At 43.6% G+C, this 16,371-nt stretch overlaps 1 protein-coding gene across 1 annotated transcript; it reads left to right on the top strand.

Moving 5' to 3' along the window:
* Positions 1-363: 363 nt before the first annotated feature.
* On the top strand, positions 364-14,236 carry LOC142256291 (C3a anaphylatoxin chemotactic receptor-like). The gene is made up of 3 exons (XM_075327907.1): positions 364-443; positions 635-706; positions 11,968-14,236. Exons 1-3 carry the CDS (start codon positions 370-372, stop codon positions 12,959-12,961), a joined length of 1,140 nt encoding a protein of 379 aa, XP_075184022.1. The 5' UTR covers positions 364-369; the 3' UTR covers positions 12,962-14,236.
* Positions 14,237-16,371: the final 2,135 nt, after the last annotated feature.

Here is a 16,371-nt window from a genome sequence, read left to right as displayed (position 1 = left end):
ATATCCCAAGAGAAATGACAACTTCTGTTACCGGTTCTAGTGCAATAGGTCCACACCCAGATGTGTTAGAGACACCCACGTGCGTTACACATGGGTGTCAGTTGCCAAATGCTTGTAACAAAATGACAAAAAAGACAAATTACTTGTATGAGTTTATCATTTTAATGACCTAGCTAAAAGGTAAAAAGAAACTTTAAAAATATGTATAAACAGATAAATGTTTTAGTATTTTCCATATCATTTGGAAATTTTGTAATTATCACCTAATGAATAATATAAAAAACAATTATTATGTACTTTGATAATTGATTGCACTTAGCGAAAGTGTCTGATGGATTGGGGGAAGAGAAGTGAGTGTATCCAGGAGCAATGCTGGTTATGGACAAAGGATCCGCTACTCTCACTGACCACAGAGAAGAGATCCTGGAGGAGAAGGAAGGAAGGTAATGAAAGGATAAGATAATATGAAATAATTTCAGATATATACAGATACTATTACAGTATATGGCATAGATTGATAATACAGATGGACTGATAAATAGCAAGATGATAGATAGATCAATGCAGTCATGATGAATAAGTTGAATTATTATTATTATTATTATTATTATTATTATTATTATTATTATTTTAGATTAAGACTCAGAATGGATGCTGCTGATTTTAACCTGACCTTACCTGATATAATTCCGGATTTTAATAACCAGTAAGTTTATATTCCTTATTTTTATACTTTATGTTTTTTCTGTTCTCATGTAAAGGTGTGCCTGGATAGTAAATTCCATTTTCAGATTCTCATTACATTACATTATTAATTCTTTCACCCTCGGGCGATTTTCCATTTTTCATTTTTTTTTCCTCTCCTTCTTCCGAGAGCCATAACCTTTTATTATTTTTCCATTAATCTTGCCTTATGATGGCTTATTTTTTGCGAGATGAGTTTTACTTTTGAATGAAACCATTAGTTTTACCATATAGTGTACTGGAAAATGGGAAAAAAAATTCCAAATGTGGAAAAATAGTGAAAAAATGCAATTGCACGATTGTTTTATTTGTTTTATTTACTAATGCTCGCTGGTAAAACTGATGGGTCCATATGATGCCTCACATTGGTATGAGTTTGTAGATACCTTTACTTTTATCTAAGTGGTAAAAAAAAGTTCACAATTTTGTACAAAAAAAGTAGTGCTTTTATCGACATTTTCCAAGACCCATAATGTTCTCATTCTTTGGGATCTGGGGCTCAGTGATGGCGTATTTTTGGCGTCTTGAGCTGCCATCATTAATTATACCATTTTTATGTAGATGCACTTTTGTGATCACCTGTTATTGAATTTTAAAACAATGTTGCGGCAGCCAAAAAACGTAATTTTGGTTTTTGAAATGTTTTTGTCTCACCTCACCATATACCGATCAGACTAATTGATTTTATAATTTGATAGATCGGGCATTTATGATTGTGGAGATACCAAAGATGTGTATATTTTCTATTTTTTTTTAATTGTTTTATTTTCAATAGGGCAAAAAGGGAGTGAATTGAAATTTTAGTTTTTTGCTTTTTTTTAAAAAATGTATATCTTTTTTAAACTTTTTTTTACATCTTTTTATTTATTTTACTAGTCTGCTTAAAGGATTTAATGCCTGCACAGTCAGATCACCTGTGCAGTTCTGTTGATAAGAGAAGCATTTCTCTGATCAGCAGAAATGCAGCGTTCCTGTGAGTGCCGGTGCTGTGTCGGAGAAAGTGCGTCATGGTAGCATCAGGGGTCATCAGTTGACCCTGCTCTACCAAGGCAACACATTGGTGCCCCATGATCACATCACGGGGCCGTTGATGGCGGCAGGAAATAGTGCGATCCCCGCTGTGGCCTTTTAAATCACGCTGTCAAACACTGATCTAAAGGGTTAAAAGGCACAGATGGATCTCCAATGCACCTGTGCCTGTTAAGGCCCCGTCGGCCCTCACACGCAGCGACGTACTTAACGACATATCGCCAGGGTCACAGATTCCATGACACACATCTGGCATCGTAAAACATTTGACGGCCGGAGCCAATCACTGAGCTCAGTCATCACGGCAAGGTAGATGGCACAAGCTGCTGAGCCCTGTGATTAGCTAAAGGGGTCACGTGTGAAATTATCTCTGCAGCCTATAAATATAGATGGAGCAGCAGAGATACACAACTGGACCAGGTAAGACTAAAGGCCCCGTTACACGCAACAACGTATCTAACGATATATTGCCGGGGTCACGGATTCCGTGACGCACATCTGGCATCGTTAGCGATGTCGTAGCGTGTGACAGCAAGGAACGACCGTTAACGATGGAAAATACTCACCAAATCGTCCATCGTTGGCACGTCGTTCCTTTTTAAAAAATCGTTCATTGTTGAGCACGCCGGTTGTTTGTCGTTCCCGAGGCAGCACACATCGCTACGTGTGACACCTCGGGAACAACGAACTGCAGCTTACCTGTGGCCTCCGGCAATGCGGAAGGAAGGAGATGGGTGGGATGTTATGTCCTGCTCATCTCCACCCCTCCGCTTCTATTGGGTGGCAGCTTAGTGACGCCGCTGTGACTCCGCACAAACCGCCCCCTTAGAAAAGAGGCAGTTGGCCGGCAACAGTGACATCGCTAGGCAGGTAACTATGTGTGACGGCTCCAAACGATTTTGTGCGCCACGGGCAGCGATTTGTCCTTGACACACAAACGACGCGGGCGGGTGCTTTCACCAGTGACATCGCTAGCGATGTTGCTGTGTGTAAAGTGGCCTTTAGCCACACATGTCTGCTTATCAGATCAGCAGACATGTGGGTGGATTAATGCAGGCTTACCATCAGAGCCCGCAGTAACCAGAGGTAGGCGACCAAAGATGTACCAGTACAGCGGTTAATAATTCTGTGTTCTAGGCTTCAAATTATACCAAAAACTGTGGAACCCATTTTCTATAAAGGAGTTGATCACTACTTGGACAACCCCTTCTCATTCCCCATGAAAATTAAAAAGCTTATACTTACCACCAGTGCCAATATGGTCCCAGCGATGTTGGCAGTAAAATTTAGGACACCTGCATGATATTATTATGACACTTTGGCCGCATGACAAATTAGTTCCAGCTTCCTTCTCACCCCCTTCAGATGTTTAAGTATTTCACAGGAAGTGAGAGCTGCAGCTGGCACTCACATCCTACTAATTGCTTAACTGGGAGAAGGAAGACTGCAGTGATTGGAGACAAGATTCGCGTATCACAATAATGTCACATGAGCCCTGGAAGAGTGAGTTCTGACATTGCTGGAACCGCAGCAGTACCGGAGGTGAGTATAGGCTTTTTTTTTCTCTATGGAGTCGCACATGGGGAATGAAAAAGTGTTTTCCATGTAGTGGACAACCCCTTTAATTGTAGGGTCTTGCAAAATGTTCCCATTGTCTGTTATTATCTGTAAAAATGAGCGAACCTCAGGTTTCATTTTGGAACAGATCTCCAACTTAAAAAAACAGAGATCAGGTTTGGAGTTCAGAGTTTTACTTGTGAACTTACTGTAACAACTCTGTGCTCAGGTGCGCTTGGTGCGCAGCCCTGTGTGAGACGCTTGCAGTGTTTGAACTCCTCGCTCTACGAGTAACCACAACGGGATTAGATGTAGTGTGAAACAAAAAGAAAACTTGAAAACGCCTGCCCACCTTCCCCCAGAAGTGATCTGCTTATGGCTGACTGTATGTGGGGGGAGACTCAAACTGCCAATCAGTGATACCGAACCTCCTTGGGCCAAGTTCGGACCAGTGGAGGTTTGGTTCGTTTGCTGAGAGCAAACTGAACTTCCAAAGTTTTGCTCATCTCTGCAGTGTTGTAGCCAATCAATGACCTCTGCAGCTCTGAGTTGTCATGAACTCGGTGAAGTCACTAATTGGCTGTGGCCAGGAGAGGGGTTTCCTGAAAATTGAAAACCCCTTTAAATCACATGGTTTGTAAGTTTGCCCCAATACCTTTTCCCTTAGCCACTGTTAACTTTTAAAAAGTTCCTTCTTTTTACATAAGTTTAAAATAGATAAGAACGCTCAAAGGATATTACCATTAAAAATATATCAAAGTCCCTGTAACTTTTTGTGGTGGTGTAATCTAGCACTCTAACGGGATCTTAAAGGGAACCTGTCAGGTACCATATGCGTTCTGATCTAGAAGCAGGGTAATGTGTGGCCTAGTAACCCCTTTCTACCCATCCCTTTTTTGTAATAGTGTGTAATATGAATGTCTAAAAATATGTTTTATTACTTATGTGTTCTGTATGTAAATGATCAAAGGCTCTAGTCCCCTGGGCGTCGCATCACCCTGTGGGCGTGATATGATGGATTTATATGAGCGACGTCCCTGTTGCTCCTTGAGATCCCGCGCATGTGCGCTTACCATTCCCGTAGACTTCTTATCCGGGTGCTTGCTACTCGGCTTCAGACGTGCACTGCGCATGCTCAGAAGACTCCTGCAGTTCTGGTCATGTGCAGAGTGCACCTGAAGCCGGCAAGTAAACAGCCGAGACAGTGCATGACCGGAACCGCAAGAGTCTTCTGATCATGCACAGTGCGTGTCTGAAGGCGGGAATCAAGCACCCAGATAGGAAAATCAAAAAAGCCCGTGGAGCCAATTTTAGGAGTCTCGACACAGAAACTAGCCAGATATCCCTCTGGGAATGATCTACCCACCTGGTCAGAATCCTACTCCACACTGCTGAGGGGCAATACCCCGAAACAACTGTCTGTGGATGGATACCTGGCCTTGTAATTTCCCTTGTCATATCTTTAAACTTGTCAAAAAGTTGGATATTGACTAAAAGGGCCACTTAATATGGTTGCTTTGGTGGTCTCCTAAAAAGAGCCACTCCTTGGCTAGGTCCTTCCCGGATGGATATCTGGCTAGTTTCTGTGTCGAGACCCCTAACAGAGGCTCCATGGAATTTTTTGATTTCCATATTTCCCAGGGGGCAATGCACCTAAGATTTCAATGTGTTGAGCGCCCTTGTTGGCTGCCGGCAGTGTTTTCTCTGGCTGGTCTACCCAAGATCAGTGATTGTTTTGTCTTGTTGGTCTACTAGGCATTGCTCCCACCGAGCCAGATTCCTACTCCACACTGATGAGCTGTCGGTGGATGGATACCTGGCCTTGGTATTTCCCTTGTCATATCTTTAAACATGTCAAAGAGTTGGATATTGACTAAAAGGGCCACTTAATATGGTGGTTTTGGTGGTCTCCTAAAAAGAGCCACTCCTTGGCTAGGTCCTTCCCGGAGGGATATCTGGCTAGTTTCTGTGTCTAGACTCCTAACTAGAGTTGAGCGCGGTTCGCGGTTCGAGGTTCTCCAGTTCGCGGCTCGAGTGATTTTGGGGGCTGTTCTAGATAGAACTAGAACTCAAGCTTTTTGCTAAAGCTCGATAGTTCTAGATACGTTCGAGAACGGTTCTAGCAGCAAAAAGCAGGGCTTTTTACAGCTACAGTGTGCAGGAGCCATCGCTGGCAACCAAGATAAACATCGGGTATCCAAGCAAAGCTCTTTGGTTAGTAACCCGATGTTTATCCTAGTTACGTGCAGGAAGCCCACACTTCCCCGCTCAGCTCGCTCCGTCCCCTCCTGCACGCGGCATGTACACATACATACACACACACACACACACACGTCCCCAGCCATGCAGTCCACGACACTGACGTCCTCCTGGCACTCTGCACACATGGTCCCGCTCGGCTTACCTGCGGTGATGAAGTCCCGACCTCACCGCTGTCACTGTCCTCCATGGCCGCCGCTTGTCACATCACCTTCTCTCGCTTCCGACCCGAGAATGACTAGCGGTGACATCACGGGCCTCTCGCGATACTTGGCTGTGAAGGCGGCGGTCATTGAACTCAGTGACAGGTGCTGTCGGCAGTGCAGGAGATCAGCGCAGGTAATGTACCTCGCTGACAGCAGCACTTGTCATGCCCTGCAGTGACCTGGGCTGACCCATTGATGTTAGCTCAGGTCACTGCACTGCTCTCCCAGCCAATGGGGAACATCCTGCTCTTCATTGACTGGGACAGTGTGGATCGTCATGGCAACCCCTTGGATTACACCAGACCTGGATTTGTTTTTCTTTCTAATAAATTGGTTAAAGAGGGAATGTGTTGGGGAGTATTTTTTCAAATAAAAATGTGTTTGTCGTCTATTTTTTTTTATTACTGACGGGTTGGTGATGTCGGGTATCTGATAGACGACTGACCTCACCAACCCCAGGGCTTGATGCCAGGTGACATTACACATCTGGTATTAACCCCATATATTACCCCGTTTGCTACCGCACCAGGGCACGGGATGAGCTGGGGCGAAGCACCAGGATTGGCACATCTAATGGATGCGCCACTTCTGGGGCGGCTGCGGCCTGGTATTTTTAGGCTGGGGAGAGTCCAATAACCATGGACCTCCCTAGTCTGAGAATATCAGACCCCAGCTGTCTGCTTTACCTTGGCTGGTGATACAATTTTGGGGGGACCCCTACGTGGTTTTTTTTTTTTTAATTATTTATTTAATTTAAAATAACAGCGTGGGGTGCCCTCAGTTTTGGATTACCAGCCAAGGTGAGGTTGCCAGCTGTGGTCTGCAGGCTGCAGCCGTCTGCTTTACCCTAGCTGGCTACAAAAATAGGGGGAACTCTACGTCATTTTTTTTTTTCATTTTTTTGGCTAAATACAAAGCTAAGCACCCCTTAGTGCCACATGAAAGGCACCAAAGGGTGCAAATTTACAAAATGAAGGAGAGTGGGACATTATGTGTCTTTCTGCCATTATAATGACAGAAAAGACTGATATGAAGTGCACAAGCACAAGAAAATCACCAGAGCGCTCTACGCTGTGAAAAGCAGTAGAAAATGGCACTGGAGTGAACATGTGACCACCTCATGTAGGATGAAGCTATGGATCCTGGGTAAATTTATGCATTTACCCTCCTTCAGTTATTTTGCAGTACACAAATAAAACGGAAGGCACACGGATGACAAACAGATGACATACAGACCGTCAACGGAACGGAAACAGATGCCACACGGATGCACCCGTGAAAAAAAACGGACTGTTTTTTGCAGACCGCAAAAATGGATCGGTCGTGTTAATGTAGCCTTATTCTGATCTGCCGTTTATAAACAGCAGGCAGAAATAAGTGAATAACGCCCCCCAGCGTCAGAAAATCTCCGGGGTTTCAGGGCTAGCTGAAACCCTGGAGATCATGATTCAGGACGGTTTTTCCGGTCCCCGCTCACGTGATCACAGGTATACTCCGTACACCGATGATCACGTTACAGTAAATGACAGCGCCGGTAAAAAATTATTTATCTCCCATCTGGCATGAACAAACATGATAAATCTCCTCCCCGGTCCCCTCCGGTCCCCCGGTGTCGCCAAAGTGCCCCCCCTGATGCCCTCCCAGAAATCCAAGATGGCCGCGCGCACAGCAGCGCGCCGGCCGCATTCACCCTACTCCTCTGATTTCTGTCACATGTGCCATGACACATGCGACAGAAAACTCCTCCCCAGGCCCTGCCAGGTCACCCCCTATAAACCCACCGGTGTTCCCCGGTGTCCCACGGTACCTGTGCAGCGTTGATCCCCCCACGGCCCTCTCCTTCACAATAGACGCTGCCGCATGCACAGAGCGGCTGTCAGCTCAGCTTCCTGTGTTCAGACACAGTGAGTGGTGGTTATGCATCTGTAAGCTAAATGGGCGGCACGGTGGCTCTGTGGTTAGCACTGCAGTCTTGCAGCGCTGAGGTCCTGGGTTCAATTCTCACCAAGGACACCATCTGCAAGGAGTTTGTATGTTCTCCCCGTGTTTGCGTGGGTTTCCTCCGGGTACTCCGGTTTCCTCCCACACTCCAAAGACATACAGCGCTATGGAATTAATAACGCTATATAAATGAATAAATTATTATTATTATTACTGAAATGCCCTGCTCATGAGGTAAGGAACATAATTGATCAGGAGAGCTATATACTACATTTCCAAATGGAGGGATTTGCTTTTATAGGTTCCCTGCTGAATGACTACCAAACATGAGAGTCCGTTATACGCCACAAGAAAACACATCTAAATAGCGAGCTCTGTTGTTAAGTATTCATTCAGCTGGATAACTGGACTTAAAGGGGTATTCCATCTCCAAGATCCTATCCCCAATATATAGTAGGTGGAATAGCAATAATATCAGCAAATACTAATATTTGGAAATGTAGAATAGTTCTCCTGATTAGGCATGCCCTTACCTCATGAGCAGGGCATTGCAGCTTTGGTAGCAACCATTACGACATGGACTCTGCTGCTGTGGACCCGGGGAGAGTGAGTGCAGATTCATTGCACCCACACTCCTCACATGAAGGGTCCGCACTCCTAGAAAATGGGGGATACGTTCCCTGAGTGTCTCCCCCCCTTATTCTAGACGGTCCAGAGTCGTCGTGGGACCCCTTTATTTTTTTTCTTACAATAAATTGGTGAAAGAGGAAATGTTTTGGGGACTGTTTTTTCAAATACATTTCTTTTGTCGATTTTTTTTTTTGTTAGTACTGACAGTTTATGATGTTGGGTATCTAATAGACGCCATGACATCACAAACTGCTGGGCTGGATGTCAGGTGACATTACAGCTAGTATCAACCCGATTTATTACCCCGTTTGCCACTGCACCAGGGCACGGGATGAGCTGGGGTGAAGCGCCAGGATTGGCGCATCAAGTTGATGCGCCACGTCTGGGGTGCCTACGGCCTGCTATTTTTGGGCTGTGAAGGCCCAATAACTATGGACCTTCCCACCCTGAGAATACCAGACCACAGCTGTCCGCTTTACCTTGGCTGGTGATCCAATTTGGGGGGGAGCTTACTTTTATTGTGTAATTATTAATATTTATAAAATAATTATAAAAAAAGAGCCTGGGGGGACCTCCACATTGGATCCCCAACCACGGTAAAGCTGTCAGCTGTGGTTTTCAGGCTACAGCCATCTGCTTTACCCTAGCTGGCTATCAAAAATGGGGGGACCCAACGTCATTTTTTTTTTAACTATTTTTTAAATAGAAAAAATTAATGGGCTTCCCTGTATTTTGATTGCCAACTAAGGTAACGGCAGGCAGATGGGGGTGGCAACCCATAGCTGTCTGCTTTATCTGCGCTGAGAATCAAAAATACCGCGGAGCGCTACGTCATTTTTTTTAAAGATTTATTTTTACAGCACTGTGATGTCCAGCAATCAAAATACAGGGAAGCCCATTTTGTTTTTAGTTATTTAAATAAATAATAAAAAAAAAATATATATGGGCTCCCGCTGCATTTTTTGTATTGCTAGCTAAGGGTAATCCAAGCAGCTACTGGCTGCTAACCTCCACTGCTTGGTGTTACCTTCACTGGCAATGGAAAATCCAGGGAAGCATTTTTTATTTTTTTTGCCAAAAAACTACAAAAAAGGACGTGAGCTTTGCCATATTTTTGTATGCTAGCCAGGTATAGCAGGCAGGTGCTGAAAGAGTTGGATACAGCGCCAGAAGATGGCGCTTCTATGAAAGTGCCATTTTCTGAGGCGGCTGCAGACTGCAATTCGCAGCAGTGGGGCCCAGAAAGCTCAGGCCAACCTGTGCTGCGGATTCCAATCCCCAGCTGCCTAGTTGTACCTGGGTGGACACAAAAATGGGGCGAAGCCTACGTCATTTGTTTTCTAATTATTTCATGAAATTCATGAAATAATAAAAAAAGGGCTTCCCTTTATTTTTGGTTCCCAGCCGGGTACAAATAGGCAAATGGGGGTTGGGGGCAACCGTAACTGCCTGCTGTACCTGGCTAGCATACAAAAATATGGCGAAGCCCACATAATTTTTCAGGGGGCAAAAAACTTCTGCATACAGTCCTGGATGGAGTATGCTGAGCCTTGTAGTTCTGCAGCTGCTGTCTGTTTGTATTGAGAAGAGCAGACAGCAGCTGCAGAACTACAAGGCTCAGCATACTCCATCCAGGACTGTATGCAGAAGTTTTTTGCCCATCAAAAAAATGACGTGGGCTTCGCCATATTTTTGTATGCTAGCCAGGTACAGCAGGCACCCACGGGCTGCCTCCAACCCCCAGTTGCCTATTTGTACCCGGCTGGGAACCACAAATATAGGGCAGCCCGTTTTTTTTAATTATTTCACTTATTTCATGAAATAATTAAAAACAAATGACGTGGGCTTCGCCCCATTTTTGTGTCCAGCCGGGTACAACTAGGCAGCTGGGGATTGGAATCCATAGCACAGGTTAGCCCGAGGTTTCTGGGCGCCTCTGCTGCGAATTGCAGTCCGCAGCCGCCCCAGAAAATGGCGCTTTCATAGAAGCGCCATCATCTGGCGCTGTATCCAACTCTTCCAACAGCCCTGAAGCCGGGTGGCTTGTTGGGTAATAATGAGTTAATACTAGCTTTGTTTTACTAGCTAGTATTAAGCCAGAGATTCTTAATGTCAGGCACGTTTGACCCGGCCATTAAGAATCTCCAATAAAGGGTTAAAAAAAGACACCACACAGAGAAAAAATACTTTAATAGAAATAAATACACAGACACATTAGAGACTCCATCTTTATTACCCCCTGTCAGCCCTCCACGATCCATGGTCTTTTGTCTTTCTCGTTCAACAAATGCAGCTCTGTTCCATCACTGCTGCATGGGGGAAGATGCTGCTGCTCCCCATGCAGCCTTCACTCCGTGAAGGCTGCACGGGAAGCAGCGTGCAGCCTTCACTCCGTGAGTGATCAGTGCTGCTGCTGGCTGTCAGCGGTAACGCTGACAGACGCGTTACCATAGCAACGGTGTTCCCGGAGCCGCGGTCAGCGGTGACGTCACCGCTAACTGCGTTGCTATGGCAACGGTGATCTCCGTTAATGACCGGCTGTGTCAGCCGGTCCCTAACGGAACGGGGAGTTGACCGTGTGCTAGAGCATGTCGCCGGTACACGGCGATACACAAATGTGCACCGTGTACCGGAGAGATGCACTCGCAGGTCCTACATGACGCGTCATAGTCATGTGACCAGTCTGTAGCCATTGAGATAATAGCCACGTGACTGGTCACATGGCTATTTTGACGTCACGATAGGTCCTGCATCACTGCTGGCAGTGCTAGTCACCGGGAGGATTCAGCGATGATCGGATAGAATAGCGGCAGGAGACAGAGTGCAGGAGGGATCGCGGGGACCGGTAAGTGTTATGGCAATGTTTATTAACTGTTTGTGTACATTTATCATGCATTTTTATGTGTTTGTGATTGCCTCCCATTATATCCTATAGGTTCAAGTCTGGTTCGTCGAACGTTCGACGAACCGAACTCAAACGGAACCTCCGTTCGGCGAACCGAACTCGAGCCGAACCACGGCCAGTTCGCTCATCTCTACTCCTAACAGAGTCTCCACGGACTTTTTAGATTTGCATATTTCCCAGGGGGCAATGCACCTAGGATTTCACTGTGTTGAGCGCCCTCATTGGCTGCCGGCAGTGTTTTCTCTGGCTTGTCTCCCCGAGATCAGTGATTGTTTTGTCACCCGGATAGGAAGGCTGTGGGAATGTTAAATGCACACGCGCGGAATTTCAAGGAGCAACAGGGATGTCGATCATGTAAATCATTGGTATCACGCTCACAGGGTGTAAAACTGCAAAACACATACAAACGCCCACATGGCGATGCGACGCCCAGGGGGCTAGAGCCTCTGATCATTTACATACAGAACACATAAGTAATAAAACATATTTTTAAACATTCATATTGCACACTATTACAACACAGGGATGGGTAGGAAGGGGTTACTAGGCCACACATCACCCTGATTCTAGGTTAGAACCTGACAGGTTCCCTTTAACTTTATTTCATCCCCTGATTTTCCATGCATACCTCTATATCTGTTTACAAAATTATAATTTCTTCTTTATTCTAACATCTACCCTATCATGTCTTCTAAGGTCATCTTACGAATTCAACAACACAAGTAACACAACTTCTTACAGCAGTTCTCATGATCTCCTGTACATCATGCAGAATGTGTCAATTGCTATATTCAGCATTGTCTTAGCTCTTGGGATTTTCGGTAATGGATTAGTCATCTGGGTTGCTGGATTCAGGATGAAGAAGACAGTCAGTGCCGTGTGGTTCTTCCACCTGGCCATCGCGGACTTCCTGTGCTCTGCATCTATTTCTCTGCCGATAGTACTGTTGACTTCCTCTTCCACAGACTCACTAGTTATTATTTGCAACTTGAGCGTTAATCTGTTTGCTCTAAACATGGGTGCCAGTGTTCTTTTCTTGATCGGCATGAGTATTGACCGTTGGGTATCCGTCATGTGGCCATTCTGGGCCAAAGTTCACAGGACATATAAACTAGTTAGAATCACTGCAGGAATCATGTGGTTGATCTGTTTCCTTGTGATTGGTTTTGGTTTGATTGTATCAATTTTTTTTTCATATGATATAACTGAAGCATGTATAATAGATGATAATAAACAAGTCATTCTTCGTAAGATTCCCTTTAGTAATCGACTGCAGAAATTAGTTATAATGTTTGTGATCCCTTTTCTCATCATTGTCACCACTTATGTCACCATTTTCTTTAAACTTAGAAAAGGTAAGAGATCCCAGAGATCTCAGAGATCCTCCAGGATCATCACCGCTGTTATATCGTGTTTTTTCATCTGCTGGTTTCCTCTTTTCATCTTTCCACTTACACCCATCTACGATGAAGACAGCCTTCTATTCCATACTTTAAATACTATTACTACCATTCTGGCTTGTCTTAACAGTTGCATGAATCCAATCATTTATGTATTTATGGCTCAAGATTTCCAACAAAGTTTCCTCAGATCCATCCCCTTAAAGCTTGAGAAAGCCTTAGATGACCAGCCTAATGATGTATGTGTAGAACCACAGCCCTGCAAATCCACTCGCTCAACAGAAGGTTGAAATGTATTTCTTAAACCCAAACCATAAAAAGTTTTCTGTATCCTAAATCGATGTATTATCATCTTACAATTCAAATCAGTTTTGCTTTATAATCATGGTGTGGAAAATTGTTGATTATTTTTAGGATTATATATGTAAAAAAATAAAGTCATCCTATAATCCTATTACTAGGGAAGAGAGGATCTGGCAAAATTTGAATCTGCATGGTTATGCATTTTTCCTGGGAATTAAGCTCGCGGAGAAGTGTTTGTTAACTCAAATTTAATGTCAGTTATCATGCCTCAGGATCTCTGGAGTTCCTAGAGAATAATTAACTTAAGATATAAGAAATAAAAAAATTCTTATAGTCACCTTACAGCCTACAGTGCCTTTCGAAAGTATTCGGCCCCCTTGAATTTTTCAACCTATTCCCACATTTCAGGCTTCAAACATAAAGATGAAAAATTTAAATTTTATGGTGAAGAATCAGCAACAAGTGGGACACATTTGTGAAGGTGAATGATATTTATTGTGTATTTTAAATTTTCTTAAAAAATAAGTGTGAAACATGTGGAAGAAGGTGCTCTGGTCAGATGAAACCAAAATTGAACTTTTTGGGCATAATGCCAAATGATATGTTTGGCATAAAAGCAACATAGTTCATCACCCTGAACACACCATCCCCACTGTCAAACATGGTGGTGGCAGCATCATGGTTTGGGCATGCTTTTCTTCAGCAGGGACAGGGATGATGCTTAAAATTGATGGGAAGATGGATGGAGCCAAATACAGGACCATTCTTGAAGAAAACCTGTTTGAGTCTGCAAAAGACCTGAGACTGGGACAGAGATTGATCTTTCAACAAGACAATGATCCCAAACAAAAAGCAAAATCTACAATGGAATTGTTCACAAATAACCGTATCCAGGTGTTAGAATGGCCAAGTCACAGTCCAGACCTGAACCCAATCGACAATCTGTGGAAAGAGCTGAAAACTGCTGTTCACAAACGCTCTCCATCCAACCTCACTCAGCTCCAGCTGTTTGCAAAGGAACAATAGGCAATAATTTCAGTCTCTCAATGTGCAAAACTGATAGACACATACCTCAAGAAACTGCAGCTGTAATCGCAGCAAAAGGTGGTGCTACAAAGTATTAACTTAAGTAGACGAATAATATTGCACGCCCCAATTTTCAGTTTAATATTTTTAAGAAAAGTTTAAAATAAGCAATGCATTTTGTTTAATTTCACAATTTTGTCCATTTGCTGTAGATTTTTCAACATAAAATTTAAAATGTTTATATTTATATTTGACGCCTGAAATGTGGAAAAAGGTTGAAAAATTTAAGGGGGCCGAATACTTTTGCAAGGCACTGTAACTCTCCAGACCCTTCACTACTTACTGCCTCTCATACAGTCCTCGCTGCATCTTCTGATCTATCGCTCTTCCCTGGACCTAGGACTTCCACCATTCATGATGTCCAAGAGGGCTCTGTACAACTGTGTGAAAGGTCACGACATCACCACATGCATCGTGATCCACTGGACACATATACAGAACTGTTCCCATGCCTCATGAATGCCGAAATCCTGGTGAAGTATCAGAAGATGCAGCAAAACCAGATGTTTGATGGTGAAGAGCGAATAAGACACATAAGGGGGCTTACACGGTAGTGATATCGGTACCGATATCGCTAGCGTGTGTACCCGCCACCATCGTTTGTGCGATCCGGGCATATGGCTGCCCATCATGCACAAAATCACGCTCCCCGTCACACGGCTTACCTGCCCTGCGACGTCGCTCTGGCTGACGATCCGCCTCCTTTCTAAGGGGGTGGGTCATGCGGCGTCACAGCGACGTCACACGGCAGGCGGCTAATGGAAGCGGAGGGGCAGAGATCAGCGGGATGTAAACATCCCACCCACCTCCTTGCTTCATCATTTTCCGGTGGACGCAGGTAAGGAGATGTTCCTCGCTCCTGCGGTGTCACACATAGCGATGTGTGCTGCCGCAGGAACGAGAAACAACATCGCTAATGAGAGGTAAACGATTTTTTGTTTTAGGACGACCTCTCCGCGGCAAACAATTTTGGCCGCTTTTGCGATTGTTTTAGGTTGCACATAAGTGTCACACTCTGTGATATCGTTAATGACGCCGGATGTGCGTCACTAACGATGTGACCCCGACGATAAAACATTAACGATATCGTAGCGTGTAAAGCCCCCTATAGCTGAATGGAAGGTGAAAAGGATTTTTTTTATATATACATATTTTTGATTGATCTTTTTGGTTAAGAGAACATTAAGCCAGTAGCCGGCATTTTGCTGAGGTCACATGAAAAAAAAATCAGCATTTTGGTAAATTCTCATTCTTGTAAAATTCGAGTAGAATTCAATTCCACTTGAATTTGTTCTCTCATTTCTGTTACTTTTAGATGTTATAGTTATCTCATTTTGTTTATGAATGTTTTAAAACATAATTTATTTATTTTTTTGCGTACTGTAGTCTCATGTATGTCTTAAAATCTATTTCTAACCTTCTCTGAGATGTTTGTCAAAGGTAACTATCTCTCTATGTATCTATCCATCCATGGCTGTCTATCTACTTGTCTATTATAATGTATCTACTTATATCGAAATAAAATATTTACCCAACACATACAGTAGAATACCAGATTTAATTAGAATTCTGAAAAAAAAACCTGTACTCCATATTATTTTTATTTTTGCTAGTACAGTTTTTAATAATTTCTACAATTTTAATATGTAGATTTTTTTCACTGAAGGTAGTTATTTTAATCAAGCTTTGTGTATATTATTTTGATTGATTTCATGATGTATAAATAAAACAGACTGTTAAGATGTTAATTGTCATAATTTTATTAATCAAATCTTTAAACTAGAAAGAATGGGTAATTATGGTTTCCAGAAATACAGACATGTTTAAACTTATGATTAGTTATGGGAAGATCCGGACTGTAAAAGTCCGGATCCAGAAAGGTTCAAAGGTACCCGAGTGCTGGGCCCAGAATTCTGAAGGAATTCTGGGTATTGATCCAAATCCGGCACTCAGGTAATACAAAAAATTAAAGAAAAAAATAATAAAGCAAGCAGGCTATACTTATCAAGGCTCTAGTGCAGCTGTAACTGCTCCCACAGTGGCTCATTCACTTCCGGGCCACTCATTACCTTCATTAGATATGCACTGCTTTTCCCACCTACCGGCTTCTGTGAATGGCTGCAGTCAGACGTGCACCCATGCTGACTGACACCGTCTGACTGTTTCCCAACACAAACCCTGCCTGCGTGTCTATCTCATACAGTGAAAATAAATAAATAAAATAATTGGCATAGGGTCCCCCCATATAATGATACCCAGCAGAGATAAAGCATATGGCTACATGCTTCAGCCCTCAGCCGTGCACTTTTCT

This window comes from Anomaloglossus baeobatrachus, chromosome 11 (assembly GCF_048569485.1).
Source record: "Anomaloglossus baeobatrachus isolate aAnoBae1 chromosome 11, aAnoBae1.hap1, whole genome shotgun sequence".
In the NCBI taxonomy this organism is placed as follows: Eukaryota; Metazoa; Chordata; class Amphibia; order Anura; family Aromobatidae; genus Anomaloglossus; species Anomaloglossus baeobatrachus.
The sequence above is the reverse complement of the archived record's forward strand: the minus strand, read 5'-3'. Positions and strand labels throughout refer to the sequence as shown.

Excerpts from the sequence above, each read along its gene's own strand:
- LOC142256291 (XM_075327907.1), top strand. The coding sequence starts at position 370 with ATGCTGGTTATGGACAAAGGATCCGCTACTCTCACTGACCACAGAGAA. Across the intron at positions 444-634 it reads CTGGAGGAGAAGGAAGGAAG|ATTAAGACTCAGAATGGATG; the intron begins GTAATGAAAGGA and ends TTATTATTTTAG. Across the intron at positions 707-11,967 it reads ATTCCGGATTTTAATAACCA|GTCATCTTACGAATTCAACA; the intron begins GTAAGTTTATAT and ends ATGTCTTCTAAG.